At 42.6% G+C, this 26,140-nt stretch overlaps 1 protein-coding gene and 1 long non-coding RNA gene across 2 annotated transcripts in view; both read right to left on the reverse strand.

Moving 5' to 3' along the window:
* Positions 1-3,315: 3,315 nt before the first annotated feature.
* On the reverse strand, positions 3,316-5,304 carry LOC140755320 (uncharacterized). Its single transcript, XR_012103770.1, has 3 exons — positions 5,193-5,304; positions 4,216-4,277; positions 3,316-3,361 (listed from the first exon to the last, which is right to left on the reverse strand). It is a non-coding gene; the product is annotated as an uncharacterized LOC140755320 (long non-coding RNA).
* A 7-nt stretch (positions 5,305-5,311) lies between these two features.
* The window catches only part of LOC140755386 (BTB/POZ domain-containing protein 7), a gene marked incomplete at its 3' end in the record, with an annotated part of 40,786 nt that continues 19,957 nt past the window's right edge, over positions 5,312-26,140 (reverse strand). The window contains exons 12-30 of the mRNA XM_073090581.1: positions 25,650-25,721; positions 24,750-24,823; positions 24,014-24,139; positions 22,642-22,817; positions 20,208-20,374; positions 19,218-19,343; positions 18,853-18,969; positions 18,378-18,548; positions 17,491-17,573; positions 17,048-17,134; positions 16,037-16,107; positions 15,632-15,695; positions 14,476-14,597; positions 13,704-13,766; positions 13,469-13,524; positions 13,035-13,104; positions 12,557-12,655; positions 6,056-6,262; positions 5,312-5,445 (exon numbers count right to left, since the gene is read on the reverse strand). Coding sequence (XP_072946682.1) covers positions 5,312-5,445; positions 6,056-6,262; positions 12,557-12,655; positions 13,035-13,104; positions 13,469-13,524; positions 13,704-13,766; positions 14,476-14,597; positions 15,632-15,695; positions 16,037-16,107; positions 17,048-17,134; positions 17,491-17,573; positions 18,378-18,548; positions 18,853-18,969; positions 19,218-19,343; positions 20,208-20,374; positions 22,642-22,817; positions 24,014-24,139; positions 24,750-24,823; positions 25,650-25,721 — 2,085 coding nt within the window. The remainder of the gene's footprint in view (positions 5,446-6,055; positions 6,263-12,556; positions 12,656-13,034; positions 13,105-13,468; positions 13,525-13,703; positions 13,767-14,475; positions 14,598-15,631; positions 15,696-16,036; positions 16,108-17,047; positions 17,135-17,490; positions 17,574-18,377; positions 18,549-18,852; positions 18,970-19,217; positions 19,344-20,207; positions 20,375-22,641; positions 22,818-24,013; positions 24,140-24,749; positions 24,824-25,649; positions 25,722-26,140) is intronic.

Consider the following 26,140-nt stretch of genomic DNA (forward strand, 5'->3'; position numbering starts at 1 on the left):
ACATATATTAACTTGTATCAATTTACTACAATATTCGCCGAATTTACATAACAATATTATAATACATAGCTAAGTTTTATTTCTAAATGTTACTGGTTAAAACTATAGCATAATTTTAAATATTACAATGACATAAATGACTTACATATAAAAACATTTATAGCTCCGTCCACACGCTCGCCAAACCTCGACAAACCGTTACAAGTACAAACGTGTGGATAGAGTTTGACTTGGTTGCCGCTTGCAATGCATTTAGTTGATACAATAGAGTCCCAGCTTTTTCACAAATCAAAGGGAATTCGCCGCAAGCTCGCGACGCGTCCACACGTTTGTGTTTATAGAGGTTTGTAATTTGCAGCATGTGACAAGTGTGGTTAGAGCATAAAAAAGATGCTTCCTACACTCACAGCCCCACACTATGACTCCCTGTGTCGTAATGCCACGGACACACACGACGAATACATAAACACCTATTATGTGGGTCTGCACCTACTATGTGGGTCTGGACCCAGAACAGATATCTAAATTCATCATTCAGATATTTGTCTGGCCGGGCATCGAACTGGGGACCACATACGTCATTGTAATTTTAAAACAATGTTCGTATGGCAACACTGGCAGACTGACTCAAGTATAAAAATGCATAGTGTTTTTTAACCCTAGCAACATTTAGAAGCAAAATCCTTTGAATTTGAACCCTGACTTATGGGTCTGTTGCTAATACTAAAATCATTAATTCTTAACGACGAAATTATATTGAAAATAATGAACGTCGGGGTTATATTAATGACGTCAGAATTAAAAGTGCTACAATAAGGAAAAGTACTACAATTGCTGTTAAATTTTCATTTGAACAAGGATCGAACCACTGTATGTTTTTTTAATATAGAAGTAGCATGGGCGGCAGTAGCCACTTACCATCAGGTGGACTGCATGCTCGTCTGCTACTGTTATATTATAAAAAAACAGACGAGCATGTAGTCCATCTGATGGCAAGTGGCTACTGTCGTATGGACATTTGTTATCAACCCCAGATAGGGTTAAATTCCTAACTGAGATCGGCCACAGATGCACCGTTACCCCTGAGGACTAAGCTGGAACGCCACGGAAAAGTCTGTCTCCTTTACCACCCAAAATTGAATTGTGAGTGACGTAGGCTTTAATTTCCAGTCTAGATTTTATGTTTTTATTATCCTGCCATTATTTTTTTATAAAACCCGACGCCCATTTATAATCCAATAAATGTATAATTTAACAAAAAAAATCAATTATTGATAAAAATATCCCAATAGCAACAGAACCCAATGTCTTATACAATTATACAGCGTGGCGTGTATATATTATACAGGTACTGTACACGTTACGCCTTGGTCGCGATCTACCCTACCTTTATACATCTGCGTTCAATTGTATGAAATTATTTATTTATTTATTATGTATATTTCAAATCAATTATTGTATAATTTATTTGTATAACTTAAAAAAGAGGGAAAGTATTTACAATTATGTATAATAGTATTAAGTAGGTTTGAACGTGTGTAAGATTTTAATTATACGCAAAATAGGTATTATTTTTTAAAATAATTGCATTTTTCGTCGGCCTGAAATTAATTGCAGTTTTTCCAATGTTTTGAAATTGTTGCACGTTTCAGTGATTTGTAAATACCTGCAATTTTCAATGACTTATGAAAAGTATCGTAGTTTTCAGAGATTAAAAACAATCCAATTATTTTTTTTTCAATTATCCACTTTACGTCTTTTGAAAATAATTGAAAGTGTCAGTATTTTAGAAATAATTGCAATATTTAATGATTTCAAATATTCACAATTTTCAAAAAAAAAAATTGCAAAAAGTTGCAAAATATCTATTATTTGATTGAATATGCATCAGTTAATTTTAGATAATCCTGAACCGATTTGGATGAGGTTTTCGAGCGAAAATTAATACGTTTCAAGGATTGTCAAAAGTTTAACAAAAGGCTTCGAAGGGCTTTGTGAAAATCAATAAAAGGGACTAAAGGAAAAATATTTTTGAGAAAAATATTATACAAAAATCATCACACTTAACTACATAAATAAAATATTAATGTTACATTAATATTACAAATAAAATTACAACTCAAAATATACAGACAACTTCATATATTTGTATTTTATTTATACATTAATGTGCAAATAATTTCATACAGTCGAAATTACAGTTATTTTATCAATAAGTTGAATACACGACGGAATCCATCTTAAATATACAATTAAGAATGTATAATTGAATTATACAATGCTTTTTTGTAAAAAAAAAATGTAGACAAAAACTTAAAATTTGTACCTTTTTCTTTTATCAAAAGTAATATAACATAAATGATTTTAAAAATAATAATATAGGTCCAATATTGTCACTAGTGTCTACTATTAGCGCGTTCAAAGAATGATTAGTTATGATATTTCACCAATTCTCAATATTACAAGCAATGTATAATTAAAAATTTAAAATCCAGAAATTGTATAATAGGAGATTCCGTCGTGTATATACCAAATATATACAAATGTATCAACGCCGGTACAAATAACGCCTTATACACTATTTACACTTAATGTATATTATATATTTTCTATTATATATTTATATTCGCTTCTTCGTTTGCCGCGGGGACTGTATCTAACCATTTTTTTATAAATATACGTTTTCATATGTATATTATGTATAAAATCGAATTTATTGTAACTTTCAACAGTTAATCAATTAGTTTTTACGTCAATTTTTTTATAAATGCTAGATTTTTAGTACTTACCTTTTTACCCCATTTCACTCTCAAAGTGTGTCTTGGTTGAGGAGAGTAGAGTAAAAGACTCATTGTGGATTATAAATATTTCACCCCACTCTCCCAAGCGCACGCATGGTACTTAAGCATTTTGAGTATTTTTACCCCACTCTCCCCTTTCTCTTGAGCAGGTCCTTGCGGACACCTTTACCCCTTTAAGTCTTTGCAGTAGTTATTTTTGAATCGCTCTTTATCCCCTGTCTCCCCTTATTCCTTTCAATTTTTGCGTAGTTTCAAGTTTTGAGTATCTCATCATCCTCTATATCTTGAATAAATTCAGGCATTACTTAAGTTCTGTCATTACTTATACTTACATCATTTAAACGTCATACCCCATTCTCCCCTTTCATAATACCTGGCTCAATTTTTTACTAACTACCATCTCCTTTAGAGCAAGTGTGTCGCTTTTTCTTGAGTTTTTGTATGTCCCCCCTCCCCTGGGGAGCATCCCCCCTCTCCCCCGCGGCGTGAGATCACTCGGTCACGTGTTTCATTCTGTTTTTGGATTCTCTGGCAGCACTGTAGCTTTTGCACGTTAGCATCTAAAAGAAACACAATATTATTTATGTTTGCTTACCACAGATTGAAATTTGACCAAGTCTAGTATGAAGAAATTGTCAAATATCGATATTTGCTTTTGATCATTAATAGCGGGATAATCTATGAACGAAAAGTGTTCATCATGTGTGTACTGCTATTAAAACAAAGTTAAATTCATTCCAATAAAACATATGTACGGTTGAATTGAGAAATCTCCTTTTTTGAAGTCTGTTAAAAACATGTGTCAAATATTGAATAATAATCAAATATTAAACATGTGTCAAATATTGAATAATAATCAAATATTAAATAATGATTATTGAATATAATCTATAATTGAATGTGTGTATGCGCGTGTATATATGCGTGTGTGCGTGTATATGTGCATGTGTGCATGCATTTTCTTTTTATATTACGGGAGTAGCAGACGAGCACGCAGTCCACCTGGTGGTAAGTGGCTTCTGCCGCCCATGGACATCTGTAATCAACCCCAGATAGGATTAGATATTCCTACCTGAGGTCGGCCGCAGATGCGCCGCTACCCCTGAGGACTAAGCTGGAACGCCTCGGAAAAGTCTGTCTCCCTTACCACACCCTTCAAACCAGAACACAGCAGCGCTTAACACAGTTATTATGATGCAGAAATAGGTGTGGCGGTGGTGCCGCCGAAGTAGAATCACAAACGGTTCTACCATCTTCAAAACTAAACGCGTACATATCTGTATGGGTCTGTGTGTGTGTGTGTGTGTGTGCGTGCGTGTGTGTGTGTGTGTGTCCGTGTGTGTGTGGTGTGTGTGTGCTGTGTGTGTGTGTGTGTGTGTGTGTGTGTCCGTGTGTGTGTGTGCGCGTGTCTCACCGGCTCACGCGTACCCGGGGCTGTGTCCGCGGCTGCAGCCCGCGCGCCCCAGCGACTCCGCCCTGAGACACCACACACAACAATGTTAATACCGACCCTTCTCAAAATACAAGTACATATATACTCAAGAGATTATCCATAATTAAATAGATATCTAAGTAATTAATAGGGATATTGGTTTTGATTTAAGAGATTATTATATTTTTGTGTGTATGTGTTCGATAAAGAGAGAATATATATGAGAAAAGGAACAAGAGGGAATATTACAATGATAATGAAGGAGAGAAAGATGCATAAGTATAGGGTGAGAGATTAAAGTCAACTGGCAGAAAGAAAACTTGAAGATGTACAGTGTGTATGTATGTATACAGGGTGAATTTTTCAAACGGGCCTTCAGGGCCAAATCCGAAACTATAAGGATTGCTTAAACGGTGAAGGAAAACATCGTGAGGAAACCTGCATACCTGAGAGTTTATTAAAAAAAAAAAAAAAATCTTAAAGGTATGTGAAGTCTACCAATACGCACTTGGCCAGCGCGGTGGACTATGGCCTAATCCTTCTCATTCTGAGAGGAGACCCGTGCCCAGCAGTGGGACAGTAATGGGTTGATGATGAAGGATTAGCTAAAAATGCTGAAAAGAGTTACGAGGCCGATTTTGATAAAAAGTAAAACTGCATCATTAGTTTTTTAAAATATCTTTTTCCTTAGCCGGGAATCGAACGAGTTCATTTTGAAAAAAAAATACACCCTCTATATTATTCCACTATCTGATAGTGTCGCTTATAAGGATCAAATTCTGGGAAGTAATGTTATGTGACAAATTGAAGGAAATGGAAAATTTTGAAGAAAATACATATTTTTTCATACATTGGTATACTAATCCTTAAGGATGATACATAACAAATGGTTTATGTATAATTCTTTAGAAAACTATAAGGATTAGCGGAAAATGCTGAAGGAAGATTCAACACTATACCTGTAGTCGTGTCTGTAGTGTCTCACGCGCGGGCTGGGGCTGTGCGTGGGCGTCGGGCTGCCGCTGCGAGACGACAACGCGCCCGACAGGTTGCCCGACGCACCACCCGACGCGTTTGCCGACAGGTTGGCGGACAAGTTGGCGGACAGGTTGGCGGATAGGTTTGCGGACAGGTTGGCGGACGCGGCGGAGCCGGACGAGCCCGACGCGGAGTTCGGCGCGGAGCGGGACTCCGAGCTGCTCACACGACTCACTGGAATCATTTAATTGGATTGTTTAGCATTTTAAGTTAACGTCGAATTACTCATTAGTCTTAAATTAGGCTAGATTACAATTAATATAAAGTACGTTCCTATTCCCTTAGTACGTTATTCTCACTTATTATTATTAGTAATTATTTGTATTGTCCGGCATACATTTCCTCTCCGCTACCCCCGTAGCAGAAGAAAGCTATGCAGGGTTCCCCACGAAAAAAAACTGACCAAGTGCGAGTCGGACTTTGTTTTCAGAAGGGTCATGACCCCTGTGCCCCCCCCTGGGACCGCGCCCGGTTCTGCAGTAAAAAATAATGAAAAAGGATTGCGGAACTAAAAAAACCTAGACGTATATCACTCTAACGATTACATTGATATTGTATTGCGTTTTTTGTAATTTTATATATCGACAATACCCTAATCCTTCTCATTCTGAGAGGACATCTGTACCCAACACTCCGTTAGTGATGATGATATATATCGAACGGCCACAAGTAGTGTCGATCGGCATTTAAATCCTGTCTGACACGACACGTTCAATGTCTGAACGTCAACAAATTCCAAATTAACCTTTACATAATCCCAAACCAATATAACACAATCACTCACGTGCAAGTCTAGGCGGCGGCGTGTGCCTGTCCATCCTCCGTCGCCCGCCCGGCGCCCCGCCCAGTGCCCCGCCCAGCGCCCCGCCCAGTGCCCCGCCCAGCGCCCCGCCCACGCCGGGCCCCGCCCCCAGCGCGAGGGCGGGGCCCGGCGCCGGTATCGACAGCGAGGACGGGCTCGGCGTGGCGCGCGACCGCATCGCTGAGAAATCTGCAAGTGTATATCGCGGTGTAAATAAAAAAAAAATGTGAGCCGTCACGGGACGCCTGTGAAACAACGACATTATTTTGTAAAAGTAATATGCAGAAAAGAACATATTGTGATAGGAACTAAATATGTCATAATGATAAAATAAAATATTACGATTTTTTTCCAGATAACGATGACTATTTATTGACATTTATTGACATATAGACTGTAACGTAATTGCAAAACGACGTTTAACAACTTTTCAAAAAAACTAAATAACATAAGAACCACTTTCGATTGAACTAGAATAACGTATTATGAGTATCGTTAAATTAGTTTTAATTATCATGTTATCTGTTAGACTTACAAGAACATAGATTATTTGGTTTGTCTGTGTGTTTGTGTGTTTGTTAAAACCGCGTCCAAACTATATCTGCTAAATTAAATTCAATGTATCAAAAATATAATATTCATAATCCGATCTCGACCAAAAATTGTGTTTAATTTGTGTAACTGTATTAAAAGTTATTATAATTTTACAATTTTGAAAATTCAAAAAACATATTTTAACTTAAACACCTTTGAGTACTAATATATTTATTAAACACTCACATTACATTACAATGCAATACTTTATTTAAATATACAAATTAAATATCGTTCCTCAAACGGGCAGAGTAACAGCTTATGATCACAATAGGAAAAGAACACCAGTCAGGTGCGTCGTTCGGCTTTTATAGCGGTCTTCCATCCCTACTATCATCGATAATAAAAATGTTGCAAAAGTCCTCCGATAGATGGTAGTACTGTCGTCTACTCTTCTTTGCGCCAATGTTGCCTCTTTTAACCGGTAGATGGCGGTGACTTCAACCAAATTAATTTGATTGCCAACACGGCCATGCTGCGCGGTGCCTGCCCCAGGCACCACACGAGTCTAAATAAAATGCTGAAACATAAATTTGGTTAATAACTTACACGTACATTATTTATTACTTATTGCAGCTACTACTTATTCTCGATGCAAGCATTATCAACCCGTATCTTACTCAAAATATTACACCGATAAGACCGCCTGCACTACTCGGGTGTTATCCCCCTTGAGTGTTCCAGGTTCGTCTTATTCCTAAGGACCATTTGCCACAAAGTGCTTTTATCTCACTTTAGTGTACCAAATTCGTCCCATCCATGTTTAATAAGAGAAAGACTTCGTATGTTAAGTGATCCTTGCAAGGAGAATGCATCACTAATAATGTATTACGTCTAAATCAGAAATTAGAATCGATAGAAACTGTAAATATCATATCTATCTATTTTGATAGATCTGCAGTGGGCTAATTATCCGTTTTGGCATTTTATTTTGACTCAACAAAATTTAACAGAAATGAGTTTTTTACCTTGCCAACACGGTATCTCTATATAAAGCAGTTTATTCCCAATCATCAATTTTTATCCACGGTTTAATGTTTTCAGCCGCTGCTATCCCAGTATACATCCTATTACTTCTTTCACCTCCACGTAAATCCGAAACCTCATATCTATCATTCCCAAGAAGTTTAGTTATCTTAAACGGACCTTTATATACTGGCAATAGTTTTTTACTTCTTCCGTCATTGTTTTGACTCTGTATTTTAATTAAGACCAGATCTCCTTCACTATAAGTTTTTGCTTTCATTCGAGTCCTATCAAATCTTTCCTTTTGAGTTTTTGCATTGTTCTTTATATTTTCATCCACCCATTTTCTTAACGCGGTAACGTCCACCTGTATGTCGTTATCTACATTTGGGGATAACATATCACTATCAGCTCTTAATCTATAACCCAAGAAGACTTCGCTTGGAACCGCTTTTATAGTTTTATGAATAGTACTGTTTAAGCCTTGTTGCAGATTTTTCACACATCTATCCCATGAATTATCCTCTGTTTCTGCTCCCATTGTTCTCATAGATTCTAGTATCGTTTTATTGGAGCGTTCGACTTGACCATTAGAACGTGGCATACCTGTAGCTACAGTGTGCAAGCGGATATTCTTGTTCGTACAGTATTCATTAAATTCACTAGACGTAAAACATGACCCAGCATCGGATATTATTCTTTTGGGGTTACCGAAAATTTTTGATACCTGCTCTAGCTCTTTTATAACACAGGAAGCATTTGTCGATCGAACCGCGGAAATAAAAACGAATTTAGTAAAAGCGTCTACTATAACTAGAAGATACTTATTTTTATTTAGAGTTTGAATAAATGGTCCTAAATGGTCAATATGAAGTGTATGAAACGGTTGCGCATATTTAGGCAGTGGATACAATTCACCCTCTTTACGCCCACCTTTATTTTTAAAATATACACAATTAAGGCAGTTTTTAATATATTTCTTTACAGTTTGTTGCATACGAGGAAACCAATATAGACTTTGAATACGTTCAACAGTTTTGTCTACAGAAAAATGACCCAGATCGTCATGGTTGCATTTTATGATTTGCCATACACATTTCTTTGGCACCACCCATCGACGACCTCGACTCGTTCTTCTGTAAACTTTATACCCAAGTAGTTCGTACTTATTGAAAATGTCCTTGTTTTGTTCGGCCTCGCCTGACTCTAAGATATTTTTAATTTTTATTAAATCAGAATCTTGCTGTTGCACAGAAAGTAACCAGTCTGCTTCAGTTATTGATAGAATTAATTCGGTTTCAGATTTTTCCCCAGATTGTATCGGGTTCCTACTTAATGCGTCTACATGTTGCATACGATTTCCTTCCCTATGAGCTATTGTAAATGAAAATTCTTGCGTTGATAGTACCCACCGAGCGATTCTAGGTATTATATCCTTTTTAGTTAAAGCAAACCGGACTGCATTGCAGTCTGTGACGATTTTGAATTCCAATCCTAACAAGTACAGTCTAAATTTTTGTAACGAACTAATTATAGCCAAAAGTTCTAGTTCAAACGAATGGTATTTTTTCTCATCATCAGTCGTTTGCCTACTATAAAAATGGACAGGTTTTTCACCTTCCTCAGTAACCTGCATAAGAATACCTGCTATTCCATCTCTAGATGCGTCCGTGTACAAAATAGTATCTTTATTAGGATCGAAAATTGACAAGACACTATCGGAAGTTAATTTGTCTTTTAAAATTTTAAATGCATGCATGTGAGTTGCTTCCCAACTCCATGGAGAGTCCTTCTTTAAGAGTTTTGTAAGAGGACTAGATAATAGTGCACAATCTTTGATAAATTTCCGAAAGTAGCTAATTAATCCAAGAAATTGTCTGAGTTGATGTACTGACTTAGGTACAGGAAAATTCTTGACAGCTTCTAACTTGGATTCATTTGGCATTACAGCATTTGACTTTACTTTATAACCTAAAAAATTAATTTCACTTTTAAAGAAATGACATTTTTTTAGATTTAGCGTTAGACCGTTATTCCTAAATATTTTTAATACCTCTTCAAGCAAATCTAAATTTTCTTCTACTGTATGAGTAACTAAATACACGTCATCAAGATACAGAATCACTCTATCAAAACGCAGGTTTCCTAGCACTTTATTCATCATCTGTTGAAAACAAGAAGGCGCATTAACAAGCCCAAATGGAAGTCTCAAAAATTCGTAGTGTCCATCCTCGGTGATAAATGCAGTTTTGTCGATTGATTCTGTATCCATACCTATCTGATAATAACCGCTTTTAAGGTCTAGGCTAGTAAAGCATTTATAACCTTGAAGTCTGTCTATGAGATCCTCGATGCGTGGCATTGGGTATTTATTTTTTATAGTGATTTTGTTTAATGATCTGTAATCAATACAAAGACGCTTTTCCCCGTTCTTTTTATTTACGAGCACTGCAGGACTAGCATAAGCAGATTTACTTTCTCGAATAATATTATTTTCAATCAGTTCATGTACTATATCTCTAATTGCTTTCCTATCGGCAACAGAAGCTCTATACGGCCTACACTGTACAGGTTGAGATGTTGTTAAACTTATATTCATTTCATGATTATTTACTTTCCCCAATTCATTAATGGTAGATGCTACGCAATTTTTATACTTCCTAAACAAACTTATTAGTTGACTAAAATGTGAATCTGTGTCAATATCTAGTTCATCAATGCTGTTACAAAAATCTATATATGAATCCGCATAATCAAACTTAAGTACATCACCTACACGAGAATATATTAAATCAGGACGCTCAGTTACATTGCGTCCTATCAAAATATCACATCCCACTAAATCATCTATTACGTACATATCGATATTTTGTAATATAATTGAGTCAATCTGTAAACTTACTGTGACCGAATGTGTTACCGTTTTTAAGTTTTGCTTCGAGAACCCTTGCAAACTAACCGGACTCTTTAGTAAGACACTTTTTAAACAATTATTGTCGACCAAGGACTCAGAAATTAAAGAACAACTGCTACCAGTGTCAATAAATGCATCGTGAGCAAAGTTATTTATGGTTACCCTCTTTATAAATTTGTTCTTGCAGGTAGATGATGTAACAAATTTTATATCTTGATTTTCTGGTTTAACGTTACTTTTCTTTTGAAAACAAATAGATTCTAGGTGTCCTCTTTTACCGCAAAAATCGCATTTTATATCACATTGGTTTCGTTTATGGTTACCCCCGCATGCGAAACATTTTATGGGTTTTCGGTACTGAGTCTGTCCGTTATCTACAGCGACACTACTGGAGCTAGGCTGGTTATGCAACGTATCACCAATTGGTGTCGGTGAAATTTTAGTTTGATTTTGAATTACCGCTTTACTTTGATATTCACGTGTATTGTTATTGTTTGGTTTATTTTTAGGTTTATATATACGGCTGTGAAGAAAACTGGCCAAGTCATCGCACGTCGTAAAATAACACGCCTCTATAGATGTACTAATTGTGCTATCTCCTATGTTTCCTAATATTATTGAGATGATATCTTGATCTGAGAAATTTAGTGACAAAAGGTCTATTTTACTTTTTTGTTCGAAGTAGAACTCATAAAGAGACTGGTTTTCGATTGGTTTCTTCTCAATAACGTCTTTCAAAAGTTCAAACATATTACGCCGAATTTGGAAACTATTGGTTATTTTATTTTTCCATACATTCCAGTTCCAGGATGGCCACTGGTTGTCCGTGCGCAATAAAGAATCATACCACGTTTTAGCAGATCCTTTTAACTTATTTAACGCTTGAAAGCGGATGATGTCGTCAGTCCAAGAAAACGTATTAGCATATGACTGTATAACCTTTAACCACGTATTGACGTTATCCTTCAGTGGATCAAACTCTGGTATCAGGTTGTTCAAAGTAACGGAACAGGTACTTACAGTCTTGGTATCAGCTTTACGTGATACCTTTTTACTTCTCCGTGCAGGAGGCGATGGGGTCCTTGCGCTCGATGAGGACGACGTGGAACTTGATGTCGAACGAGTACGCCTTGAATATCTGCGCTTGCTGCGTTTACCCATGTTGGCTTCAATTGATCCGGACCACTTCTGATTTTAACTTAAACACCTTTGAGTACTAATATATTTATTAAACACTCACATTACATTACAATGCAATACTTTATTTAAATATACAAATTAAATATCGTTCCTCAAACGGGCAGAGTAACAGCTTATGATCACAATAGGAAAAGAACACCAGTCAGGTGCGTCGTTCGGCTTTTATAGCGGTCTTCCATCCCTACTATCATCGATAATAAAAATGTTGCAAAAGTCCTCCGATAGATGGTAGTACTGTCGTCTACTCTTCTTTGCGCCAATGTTGCCTCTTTTAACCGGTAGATGGCGGTGACTTCAACCAAATTAATTTGATTGCCAACACATATATGTTTTATTATATTTAAAAATAAAATTAAAATTGAAACGGACAGTATAATAAATTATATGATAAGGACAAACTCATGTAAGTATTTAGGATACAAGAAAGTGTACCATTCGCCTCCACAATACTTTAACGTGTATGAAATGAAATGAAATGAAATATTTATTTGCGGTAATAGTGGTAATAGTGGTACAATAAGATGTTCACTATAGTTGCTAGGAATCTCACAATCAGCCATGTCATGGCATGCAAATTGTTATGGCGAGTTATATCTAAGTAATATTGATTATTTATAATGTAAGTATGTATTGTTAATGAATATAATGAAATTGTATTTACTTAATCAATAAAATAATAACATGTCCTATGAGGTGTGTGTGTATGTATGTATGCATATGTATAAGGTGGTAGATGTGTGCTGTGTGTGTGTATGCTGTGTGTGTGTGTGTGCTGTGTGTGTGTGTGTGTGGTGTGTGTGTATACACACCGGGCGGCGCGTGGTGCTGTGAGGCGAGCGCGGGCGGCGGCAGCAGGTCCGCGCGGTACGCCAGCGAGCGACGAGCGCCGCCGCCGAGCGACGAATACGCTGTACACACATTCATTTATTTATTTAATCAAACACCAACGTAATGGACACGAAATAGATGAATAAAGCGTGAGACAAATTGAGAAAAAAAAGGTCATTACAATTACGGATGATGACTACATGTTGAAGAAACGATTAAAGTAAGAGTGTAGTTGATATTTGAACTTATAGATTTATAGGCAATATCACAGATACGAGGTAAAACGATAACAATATAAATAGACATATTTATTACACAAGTTTTAAAAATAAGTAATTGCATCTATTTTTTTTTTCATTGTTTGTTATGTCACGTCCACACTCGTCACACACGAGTCGTGGATGTTCGTAGTTGTTCGCCGAGTGTGTGGACGGCGTTCAATGTGCGTGTAGTGCTCACCGCGTATGACGGACAGCTCGACGGCGGCGCGCAGCTCGTCGTCCGCGCGCGACCGCACACACGCGCCCGCCTGCAAACACAAATCGGTTCTCAATAATCAATCTATCCGATGTTTTATCTACCAATATATAAATTTCGACCTTTAATAGCTAAATTTGGACGGATTCATTATTAATACCGAATATTATTTTAAGTGATGGTATTGAGTTTCAGATATCGACCTTAGTTCTCAAATCAGCCAACTCCACTTTTTGTCAAAATATTTTTATATTTATTTTGATTTCGATCAACGCCATTGACTATGAAAATAAATAAAAAAAAATATATTGACAAAAAGTGGAGATGGCTGATTTGCGAATTACGGTATCGATGTAATTTTTCTTATTATTCCTTAAATTTTATTTTAAAGTCTTATATATTATTTGACAGCGTACCTGCGAATGTTCCCTGTGTCTCGACGAATGTGCCGCCGCTCGCTGTGCTCGGGACCCTGACACACACACACACGCATACAAAACTCAATTCTGCTTAATACAATAATCATATTTTATATTCATTCATTGTAAAAGAAAAAAATCCTATAATAAAATTTGTAACTTGTGTCTATTTTCAGTGAACTTATTGAATACGAACGTCTATTTATTACTTAGTTAAACCGTTCATACATACCAGGTCTCGGTGTATGCGTGGCCCCGTCTCCTAGGTCCAGTTGCAACACAGCTCCACCGTACTCTGTAAGGAAATATGTTAATGAGAGATTGTGGGGTTTCGCAATGTAGGGTAGGAAAGGAGAGATGAGTAAAGGTACAATGCTCAGGAAGAAGGTAGGAATGGGATTTAAGGTTGACGAAAGAAAGGGGGCGGGGGGTCTTAGAGAATTATAGTAATATAAGTTATCATGCGTTTTTCAGTTGAATTTCCGTGCGCGCGTGTATGTGTGTGTGTGTTTGTGAGAGTTTATATGCACGTTGTGTTTGTAGAGGACCGCTAGTCCTCTGGCGAGTGGTGCGATGGAGGAATGGTGACGTAGGCACCGGGATATTGTTTTAATGTAAACATTGCTGCATGTGGTGTTTGTGGTTGAGGGGTATGTCAATGTATGTATGCGTTCGGTGTGTGGGTCTACGTGTGTGCTGTATGAGTCTGCATATATGCTGTGTTATGTGTATCAACGGTGTGTTGTGCGTTGTGCCCTGTATGTGTGTCAGAGCGCGTGTGTTGCGTGTCAGTGTGTGTGCTGTGTGTATTCATGCTGTGTCTCTCTGCGTACGTGCTGTGTATGTGTGAATTGTGTAACTATTGTGCATGTGTCTGTCTGTCTGCCTGTGTGCGTGCTGAGTGTATATCTATGTGTGTTTATGTGTGTTTATGTGTGTGCATGATGTGTGCATGATGCGTGCGTGTATGTGTGTGTGCTGTGTGTGTGTGTGTGCTCACTGACCGGGCGCGTGCTTGTGGTGCGCGTAGAGGTCGCGCGCGGTGAGCAGATGCGTGTTGGCGTTGGGCGCCATGGCCACGTCCGGCACCGCCGCCGACAGCCGCGCGCGGGAACACCCCGCCGCCCTGAGGCCACACGATAATAATAATAATAAACATTTATTGTGATCTTGTTCAGCGCTAATTTTCAGTCATTCTGTGTGGAATGAGCTTCCTTCCGAGGTATTCCCCGAAACCCATGACATGAAGCTCTTTACAGAAGGTGCAAATGGAGCTCTTCTTCAAAGCCGAATGCTGGTGTCTCCTCTGGTGTTCAAATGGATTATATTACGATTTTACATTCTTAGTTGAGATCGAACACAGATTTTTTTTTATAATATGGAGTAGCAGACGAGCATGCAGTCCACCTAATGGTAAGTGGCCAATGCCACCCATAAACATCTGTAATAGACTCCAGACAGGATTAGATATTCCCACCTGAGGTCGGCCACAGATGCACCGCTACCCTGAGGACTAAGCTGGAACGCCTGGGAAAAGTATGACTCCCTTACCACACTTCAAACCAGAACACAGCAGCGCTACACTGCTGTTATAACAGAAATAAGTATGACAGTAATACTGCCGGAGTCGAACCACAAAGTTCTACCACCGTCAAACCACTTGGTCTTAACCAAGTTTTATTCATTATGTCATTTGACTATTATAAATAATACTAACTGACTAAGATAAATTAAATAATGTATCAGTTTTCTAATGTATATTTTAATGTAACTTAATATTTTATTTTAATTGATTGATTCTCCACAATGTGGCAAATATGAAATTCTGATCATTATGACCTGTAAGCAAGCAAGCTGTAACCAACACCAAATTATAACCACATTGCTGCTAATAAAATTATTACATTTTAGGACATAATAGTTTATTAGAAATTAATTATCACTTGCTTAAAGGGTGAAGGAAAACATCATAAAGAAACCTGCATACCTGAGAGATTTATAAAAAAAAATCTCAAAAGTACGTGAAGTCTGCCAATACGCACTTGTCCAGCGCGGTGGACTATGGCCTAATCCTTCTCATTCTGAGAGGAGACCCGTGCCCAGCAGTGGGACAGTGCTGAGTTGATGATGATGACGTAACAGTACCTAATGCCGACCCACCTGTTGGCGGGGTCGCCCGGCCGCGCGGGCAGCTCCCGGCGACACGTGTTCGAGCGGGAACCCTCTGGAGAACACATAAAACATTCATTATTGTATTTACGTCAAATGAACGTCAAATCTTTTAATATCCGGCTCGAAGGACCAAAACGGTTGAATATTGTATATCATGAATAAGCATAACAATATTATGATTTTCGATACGAAATTTTAACAGCTTCACTGACATTTTTTTTATAAATTATAAAACTTAAACTGCACTATAAATAACCAAAATGATAAAATAAAGATAGTAAATCTACAGATTATTCATAGACAACATAATCATAGACGATGTAGACAATGTTATATATATTTTTAATTTGTATGTGTTACGGGGATATAAAATATCGTAAAAATATGTGTTACCGAGCGAGCCGATGGTGGCGGGAACGTTCCGCAAGCTGCCGGACTCGCCTCGCAGCGAACCAGAGTTGGATCTGCGAACACACACAATAAATGTAACACATATTGTAAAAAACATCATAGTGAGCGTATTATCAAGTAATATTCACTTGCTTAAACGTGAAATAAAATATGCCCAAACTGCTAGTCCGCTCTGAAGTTGTTGCGAGCAGGTGTAGTCATACAATTTGCTATGACGACGCCATTCATTTCTATATTTGCTGTTTTACGCGGACTATACCTTATGGGCACGTTTGTGAGTTTTTTTAAAGAATTTCTTAAAAGTGTACCAAAGTCTACCAATATGCACTTGGCCAGCGTGGTGGACTATGGCCTAATCCTCCACAATGTAATCTTGTAAGTAATTCAGTTATAAATAAATATCTCGAGTATCACAATGGATCGAGTGTGTGTTAAAGGTGAACTACAAATATATGTAAACGAAGTAGACTTCTTTTAGGTTTTATGCTCATGTAGGGCGTATTATGTTTTTATTTTTATAATTCAATTTAGACGTGTATAGAATAATGTTATATCATTAAAAATGATATAAAATAAAGTAAAAATTGGTTTGAAAATAATAGCTTTAAATATTGTTCCTCTTTTACAGAGCAACACATTATTGTTTTATTTGACGACTATCAAAAGTGTCTACAGTACACATTATTAAACAATATTTGAAGCTACATTATGTCCAAAACAAATTTTAACTTATTGTACATCCGCCAGTATATGTATATTTGTGCGTATGTATGTTGTTTGTGTGCGAGTGTACGCACGCGTTTGCCGTGTGCGTGCGTGTATTCGTGTGTATTTCTATGTGCGTGCACGTAGTATATCTCCACTGTGTGTGTGTATGTGCATACGCGCAGTATATGTCATGTGCTATGAGTTTATCTGGTGCGTGCGCAGTATATCTGCGACTTGTGTATTGCGTGTGCGTGTGTGTGTGTGCATGTGTGTGTGTGTGTGTACCGGCAGCAGTCGGGTCTGTCGCCGTTGTCCTGTCGTCTCGGCTCCCAGTCGGACGCGGCGCTGCCGCACGCGCTCGCCGCACGCTCCCTGACACACAACACATTGATTGTTCAATAATAAATATCATTATAACTGTTGTAATGTACCTAATATTTTTGTAAGGGGCCTGGCATAAATAGGCAGGTATAAAAATAGTTTCAGCGGACAGTTATCAAACTAATGCATATTACACTGTAGCGACACTCTTGTATCACTAATCGCCAATATCAATTTTTTTCCCAACATAGCAATTTTTATGTGAGCTAAAAAGTTTAGATTTAGTCCTTAATCGTTATTAGATTTATGTAGTCTTATGATCTACTTCCTCTCGTCATATTTACATTTCATAAAAAAGAACATGACAATAACAATATAAAATAATAATAAAATGTTAATAATAGTACCTCTCCGTGGGCTCAGGATCCGCCAACAGCAGCTCCGCACACGAGTCCGGCAGCGACATCTCGCGGACAGCGCGTAGTGCGATCTGAAACACGTTAGGGATCACATAAGTAGGCGCACACAAAAGTTTATGAGGTGTGAACCTCTCCGTTAAGCATATGTGAGAATAGATTTCACGTATGTATGTACGCGTGTGTACATGTATACCAAGCGTTACTGTGTGTGTGTTATTGTATCTTAGTGTGTGTCTATGTGTGTGTGTGTGTGTCTTGGTCTATCGTACGCACCAATGTAGTGTTCTAACACCGGTAGTGTTGACGTCGATGAATATTCCTAAACACGTGTGTATACATTCCTCGCAGCGTAGCACTTCACGATGCTTGGTGCAGTAGTAAGCTTCGCGTTCGCACGGTGCAGTTGCAGTTTACTTTACAATGTGTATATGTACAATATTTATGTATAAGCACACCCACATGTCTGTGAAGCGGTGTTACGTCGTGCGGCGTGCTCTTTTTAATGTGTGTATATATGTATGTCGTGGATATCGATATAGTTGTTTCATTAGATTGCTAATTTTATTATCTGTACCTCAGGTAGACGCCGTGACGTCACTTTAATTTAAAAATAGTGCGACATGCGGACAGAGTCGTGTTCGAGAATGAGGGTAGTTTACCGTGAGACACGGACTCGGTCACATCTCCAATACGAAACTGTCGGTTTACCTAATTAACGCGTTTGATCGCTATGGTTATTTTGCTATATACTTGACAGACTAACTGTGATAACTTATTTTATTATTACTGAGTTACTGACTGACGTGTCCCTTTGATGTCCTAAGCGTGTTTTCCCCGATATGTATATGTGTATGTGTACGTGTATGTACACGCACCTGTCTGTGCAGCGGCGCGGCGTCGGCGCGGTGCAGCCGCAGCGCGCTGGCCGCGGGCGGCGCAGCTCGCAGCTCCCTCACGCGCGCTCGCAACGCTGCCATGGTGCGCGGAGACACACACGCCGCTCCTTCCGCACCGGCGCGGGAGCCCTCCGCGCGGGGGGAGAGACCCTGTCACATACACACAGTAAATTATTATACGTCAAGTCAAAGTGAGATTTTTTGTTATTTTTTTATGTTCTTACTTTAACTAATTCAAACGGATGCATGAGTGTTTTAAAATTCCAAATAATTGTTTGAACATTGTCTTGTGTGTTTGTTGTTGTCGTGTTTAAACTTGAAGTCCATGAATGTTGCAATCGAAATAATGTGCATGTACAGCGTGTCGGGTATCCGCGCGGTGAGGCTCCTTCGGCACCGCCTGGGGATAGAGTGGGACCCTCGTCGCCGGGGGGTCGGGGCGGCCCCCACGTACCTCCCGCTCGCGCGCCGCGGCCACCATGTACAGCGTGTCGGGTATCCGCGCGGTGAGGCGCGACCGCCGGGCTCGGGCCAGCTCCGCCTCGGGCACCGCCTGGTCCTCCAGCAACGCCTGGGGACACAACCAGATGTTAGACCAGCAAAACATTTTTTTTTTTTTTTAAATGAAGAATTTTCAGACAGCTGTTTTGAAACTCCATAGAGAAAGTTTCATGATACCTGCTAATTTAAACAAATACTCATTATTTGTAAGCAATTCTATTTTTTTTAGTACAGACTTCTTTCATATAAATATCTCAAGAGACTGTAAAGAAAAGTTCATAAAAATCTGTAGCGTAGTTGACAGCATCGACGTGTCACCTTGATCTCGTCGAGGTAGGGCAGGAAGCACCGCGCCGGCCGGCAGCCCGCGCGGCCGAGCCACGCGTCCGCGCTGGATATCTCCTCCGACTGCAGCGGGCCCGTGATGTAGCCGCGACGGATTATCTGGCAATGGAAAATGGTATTCAAGTTTAATTTTATTGTTTCACTTTTTTTTATGTGTGTGGCACGGGCGCCACTGGCGATCATAATGTTGCTACGTTGTGGAAACTAAGCGATTTTCATACATAAACTATATGACGATGAATTTCGTATCACCTAAAATGAATGAATATTACCCTGTGATTTTGCCCATGATTCAATGTAATATACAGGGTGAATTTTTCAAATAGGCCTTCAGGGCCAAATCCGAAACTATCAGGATTTTAATAAAAACTAAAACTGCATCATTAATTTATTAAAATATAGTGTAGTGTGGTGTAGTGTAGTGTAGTGCAGTACCTGCTGCAGCATGTCGCAGTCGGGCGGCAGGTGCTCGAGGCGGACGAGCGGCAGCAGGCCGGCGAGCGCCTCCCGCGCGGCGCCTCCGCTAGTGAGTAGTGTAGTGTGGTGTAGTGTAGTGTAGTGCAGTACCTGCTGCAGCATGTCGCAGTCGGGCGGCAGGTGCTCGAGGCGGACGAGCGGCAGCAGGCCGGCGAGCGCCTCCCGCGCGGCGCCTCCGCTAGTGAGTAGTGTAGTGTGGTGTAGTGTAGTGTAGTGCAGTACCTGCTGCAGCATGTCGCAGTCGGGCGGCAGGTGCTCGAGGCGGACGAGCGGCAGCAGGCCGGCGAGCGCCTCCCGCGCGGCGCCTCCGCTAGTGAGTAGTGTAGTGTGGTGTAGTGTAGTGTAGTGCAGTACCTGCTGCAGCATGTCGCAGTCGGGCGGCAGGTGCTCGAGGCGGACGAGCGGCAGCAGGCCGGCGAGCGCCTCCCGCGCGGCGCCTCCGCTAGTGAGTAGTGTAGTGTGGTGTAGTGTAGTGTAGTGCAGTACCTGCTGCAGCATGTCGCAGTCGGGCGGCAGGTGCTCGAGGCGGACGAGCGGCAGCAGGCCGGCGAGCGCCTCCCGCGCGGCGCCCTCCGCGCCGGAGCGACGCCGCGCCCCGCGACCGCCGCGACGACGGCCCAGCGACTGGGAGGCCGGCCACGGCCCGCCGGGCTCTGGGGATGTTATAATGAACGTATTAACACAGTGGTATAAGAATCTTAAACATAGTGCAATAAGTTTCGTCTGTTATTATCTACGCTGTCCCCCTGTTCCCCTCTCTCACTTAGGGGTCTATTATAGGCTCACAACACAATTATTTAATTATCCCTACACTGTCTTTACAATAGGCTCTGCTCTGCTCTCCTCTCCTTCATATGACGACGAATGCATACGAACCCTACTGTCTCCTTCCCTACATCACAGGACTTTAGAAACCCCCTCCCTAGTCTCATCTCGTCTGCATTGTCTCCCTTCACCTAGTAGCGGGTGTTTAACCTATAGTATCCTCCTCTCATCTGTTGCCAAATGCGCCTCGCCCCAGATCTCGGAAGCTGGTGTCTCTCCCAGATTCCCTTCCCTCATCTAATAATGAATGCGCACGCTCATTACGCTCGCAGCGTAGCCACTTCACTCCCTCTCCCTTTCCCCCACCTCGCACGCTGGCTCGCAGTCAGCCCCCTCACCTGGCGGCGGGTGCGCGCGCTCGGCGTACCGCAGCAGCGCTCGCAGCGCGGCGGACTCGCTGGCCTGCAGGAAGGGCGAGGCCAGTGCGTCACACACACTCCCCCCTCCCCCCTCCCCCCTCACCTGGCGGCGGGTGCGCGCGCTCGGCGTACCGCAGCAGCGCTCGCAGCGCGGCGGACTCGCTGGCCTGCAGGAAGGGCGAGGCCAGTGCGTCACACACACTCCCCCCTCCCCCCTCCCCCCTCACCTGGCGGCGGGTGCGCGCGCTCGGCGTACCGCAGCAGCGCTCGCAGCGCGGCGGACTCGCTGGCCTGCAGGAAGGGCGAGGCCAGTGCGTCACACACACTCCCCCCTCCCCCCTCCCCCCTCCCCCCTCACCTGGCGGCGGGTGCGCGCGCTCGGCGTACCGCAGCAGCGCTCGCAGCGCGGCGGACTCGCTGGCCTGCAGGAAGGGCGAGGCCAGTGCGTCACACACACTCCCCCCTCCCCCCTCCCCCCTCCCCCCTCACCTGGCGGCGGGTGCGCGCGCTCGGCGTACCGCAGCAGCGCTCGCAGCGCGGCGGACTCGCTGGCCTGCAGGAAGGGCGAGGCCAGTGCGTCACACACACTCCCCCCTCCCCCCTCCCCCCTCACCTGGCGGCGGGTGCGCGCGCTCGGCGTACCGCAGCAGCGCTCGCAGCGCGGCGGACTCGCTGGCCTGCAGGAAGGGCGAGGCCAGTGCGTCACACACACTCCCCCCTCCCCCCTCCCCCCTCACCTGGCGGCGGGTGCGCGCGCTCGGCGTACCGCAGCAGCGCTCGCAGCGCGGCGGACTCGCTGGCCTGCAGGAAGGGCGAGGCCAGTGCGTCACACACACTCCCCCCTCCCCCCTCCCCCCTCCCCCCTCACCTGGCGGCGGGTGCGCGCGCTCGGCGTACCGCAGCAGCGCTCGCAGCGCGGCGGACTCGCTGGCCTGCAGGAAGGGCGAGGCCAGTGCGTCACACACACTCCCCCCTCCCCCCTCCCCCCTCACCTGGCGGCGGGTGCGCGCGCTCGGCGTACCGCAGCAGCGCTCGCAGCGCGGCGGACTCGCTGGCCTGCAGGAAGGGCGAGGCCAGTGCGTCACACACACTCCCCCCTCCCCCCTCCCCCCTCACCTGGCGGCGGGTGCGCGCGCTCGGCGTACCGCAGCAGCGCTCGCAGCGCGGCGGACTCGCTGGCCTGCAGGAAGGGCGAGGCCAGTGCGTCACACACACTCCCCCCTCCCCCCTCCCCCCTCACCTGGCGGCGGGTGCGCGCGCTCGGCGTACCGCAGCAGCGCTCGCAGCGCGGCGGACTCGCTGGCCTGCAGGAAGGGCGAGGCCAGTGCGTCACACACACTCCCCCCTCCCCCCTCCCCCCTCACCTGGCGGCGGGTGCGCGCGCTCGGCGTACCGCAGCAGCGCTCGCAGCGCGGCGGACTCGCTGGCCTGCAGGAAGGGCGAGGCCAGTGCGTCACACACACTCCCCCCTCCCCCCTCCCCCCTCACCTGGCGGCGGGTGCGCGCGCTCGGCGTACCGCAGCAGCGCTCGCAGCGCGGCGGACTCGCTGGCCTGCAGGAAGGGCGAGGCCAGTGCGTCACACACACTCCCCCCTCCCCCCTCCCCCCTCACCTGGCGGCGGGTGCGCGCGCTCGGCGTACCGCAGCAGCGCTCGCAGCGCGGCGGACTCGCTGGCCTGCAGGAAGGGCGAGGCCAGTGCGTCACACACACTCCCCCCTCCCCCCTCCCCCCTCACCTGGCGGCGGGTGCGCGCGCTCGGCGTACCGCAGCAGCGCTCGCAGCGCGGCGGACTCGCTGGCCTGCAGGAAGGGCGAGGCCAGTGCGTCGCACAGGGCGGTGCGCGGCAGACGGGCGGCCGCGGCGCTCGCCATCACCGCCGGGAACTCGTCGCGCAGGTAGCGCATCGCTTGCCTGCGACACACGAGAGACAATATTAAGCCGATAAACACGGGCAGGGTATAGTCCCCAGTCCCCACCAAACGTCTAGTCCGCTCGGAATATAGAAACGAATCGCGTCGCAATAGCAAATTGTAGATATTAGCGGGACGAAGACAGCGCGACCCCCCCCGGCACTCTTCGCTGCCTGCTCTAACCCGCGGGTACATGGCGCAGTTATTGTGCCCTTAGTGTTGCTACGGAGTATATGCTTGTAGTTGTGTTCGACCGCATTGGCTCTCTAACTATATCTGCGCACAATAAACTTTAGAGCGGACTAGAAGTTTGATGCGGACTTTAACAAGGTAAGTCGACCTATACAGTGGTGATATTTTCAAATGGGCCTTCAGTGCCACATCCGAAACTATAAGGATTACCGAAAAATGCTGAAAGAGTTACGAGGCCGATTTTGATAATAACTAAAACTGCATCATTACTTTTTTAAAATATCTTTTTCCCTAGCCGGGAATCGAAAAAAATTACTTCCTCTATATTATTCCTTTACCTGATAGTGTTGCTTATACGGATCAAATTTTTAATTTTGAAGTAATGAAAACTATGTGAAAAGCCTCAATTTTAAGAAAATGCATATTTTTCATTCATTAATTTATACATTTCACATATTAAGATATTTATGTGGTCTAATTATTCAAATCATTCGAAAGCAAACATTTTGTTTTCTAGGAATTAACATTTTTATGTTCGACTTAGTATGGATAATTTTTAAGATTATTTTTTAAAATTCACTCTGCATACAGGGTGAATTTTTCAAATGGGCCTTCAGGGCCAAATCCGAAACTATAAGGATTCGGAAAGGAGTTACGAGGCGGATTTTGATAAAAACTATAACTGCATAATTACTTTAAAGTAACAGTAGGACTCGAAGTAGTAGTTTTCATTTATTGTTGTTTGCATGTTTGTGTATGTTACGGATGCTGGGTACTTACCGGTGCACCCAGGCGCTGGTTAGCGTATGTGTGGATGTGTGTGTACGTGTGTATCTGTATGCATGTGTGCGCATGTGTTGTGTGTGCTGGCTACATATCGGTGCACGAAGGCGCTGACGTGCTACGCGCTGGGTAGCGTATGTAAGGGTGTGTGTACCTGTGTGTATGTATGTGTGTGTGTTTGCGTGCATGGCTGTCTGTGTGTGTTGTGTGTTGTGTACATACCGGTGCACCCAGGCGCTGGCGTGCGGCGCGGCGGCCCAGCGCAGCACCGCGGGCAGCGTGTCGGGGGCGAGCGCGCGCGCGATCGCGTCCTCGCACCCCTGCACCACTATCGGCATCTCTAGGAACCTGAGGGGGAGGAGACAAATAAGGAATTGTCATTTTTAGGGTTCCGTACCTAAAGGGTAAAAACGAAACACTATTACTAAGACTACGCTGTCTTTCCATCTGTCCGTCTATCTCCGGAACCGTAATAGATAGACACATGAAAATTTTACAGAGGAGGCATAACGGTGGCCGCTATATCAACAAATACAATTTTTTTTAAGTATTGACTTTATAAGACACTTCTTACATGTTCTTCAAATGTGATCAATTTGTTTAGGTACATCGTCACATAAAAACGACAGTTTCAAAACTGAACGACAATTAAAATCTCTAAATTTCAATATCAATACATGACTCTTAAATAAAAAATCTGTGATTGTATGGACGTGAGCCGTTAAGAAGATAAACTTCTTTGGAAGAGAACATAAGAAAGTAAAAAAGTGTAACATGTACACGCGCATAAAGTGAAACTACATATACCAATACAAATAATTATTATAGTAAAAAACAATTGATACGTATCTTATATCATGTCATATCATATTGTACCATAATCATACTATAAAAAAACCGTTTTGATAACCTTTACTACAAAACTTGATGGTGTGGAAACATAACTTAAATAACTCACCTAGCTATCTCGTACAACTGAAAGGCATCCTCTAAGGCAGCGGTCGAGGAACCCCGAGCGGTGCCTGATCTCGCCTGGAAACATCATCATAATACTTAAAAAAATTGCAAAAAGCTTATAAATGGCTACTCCTGCCCACGGACATCTGTAATCAACCCCAGATAAAATTACATTCCTAACTGAGATCGACCACAGATGCGTTACAACCTTTAAGGATTAGTCCTCAGCCCAGCCTAGGTTAGGACGTCTCCGATAAGTCTCCCTTACCACTCCCTTCGAACAGAACATAGTAGCTCTTAACACTGCATAATTATTAACGTATTCATACAAGAGGGTCGTTAGGAGCCTGGTTGGAGATTGGTAGAAAGAATTGGTAGGATGGGGGGTTAGTTTTTGTCATGGTTACCATTTAATTAAATGTGTATATGTAACTAATAATGCCCGCATGGCATAACATACATATAACTGAAAATTTGTAACTTCATTGGAATGACAGTGGCGCCATCTGTCGAAAATTGGTCGGACCAACTCAGAAACCTTCGTGGGCTCATGCACAACAACTTTGCTACATGATCATATGATTTTGATAGTTTACGATTCTATGAAGGACACACAGACAAACATTCATTTATATACAGGGTGAATTTTTCAAGCAATTTGCCATTTGCAACACTATCAGATAGTGCAATAAGACAGAGGGCGTATTTTTTTTCAAAACAAACTCGTTTGAATCCCGGTTAGGGAAAAAGATATTTTAAAAAACCAATGATGCAGTTTTAGTTTTTATTAAAATCGGCCTCGTCACTCCTTTCAGCATTTTTCGCTAATCCTTAGTTTCGGATTTGGCCCTGAAGGCCTATTTGAAACATTCACCCTTAATATAATAGTGTGGTGCCTCACCGTGCCGCTGCTGCCCGCGCCGCCGGTGGACGACGGCGACGTGGAGCTCCTGCCGATGAGGCTCAGGTCCACCTGCGAAATCATATCAAAAAAAAAATTAACCATTTATTTTGATAAGCCAGAAGCTGTAATAACTTAAAAGCGAATCGGTTATCTTATTTTTCCACTCATTCTCATTTTTCTATCTGTATGTTTATATACACCATATACAAGTATATCGTATATTATTCACTCACATCCATTTTGCCTGTATCTCACTATCTCTCGCGTGACCCGTTGCTTTAAAGATTAATAAGATTAAAGATCGACATTTTTATCTATTTCTCTCCCTGTTCCCACACTGTCTATCTCTTCGTTTCTATATTTTCTTTACTTTCACACCCTCATTCTCTCTCTTCCATTCTCACTCTGCTCCCCTCTGTCCTACAGTCCTATATTATTACACTTTTTGCCTTTTATCCCCCCGGTCTCCCATTCACTATTTCGTCTCC

This window comes from Epargyreus clarus, unplaced genomic scaffold, assembly GCF_041222505.1.
Source record: "Epargyreus clarus isolate Ecla_fem2 unplaced genomic scaffold, WU_Ecla_fem_2.2 ptg000033l, whole genome shotgun sequence".
NCBI lineage: Eukaryota > Metazoa > Arthropoda > Insecta > Lepidoptera > Hesperiidae > Epargyreus > Epargyreus clarus.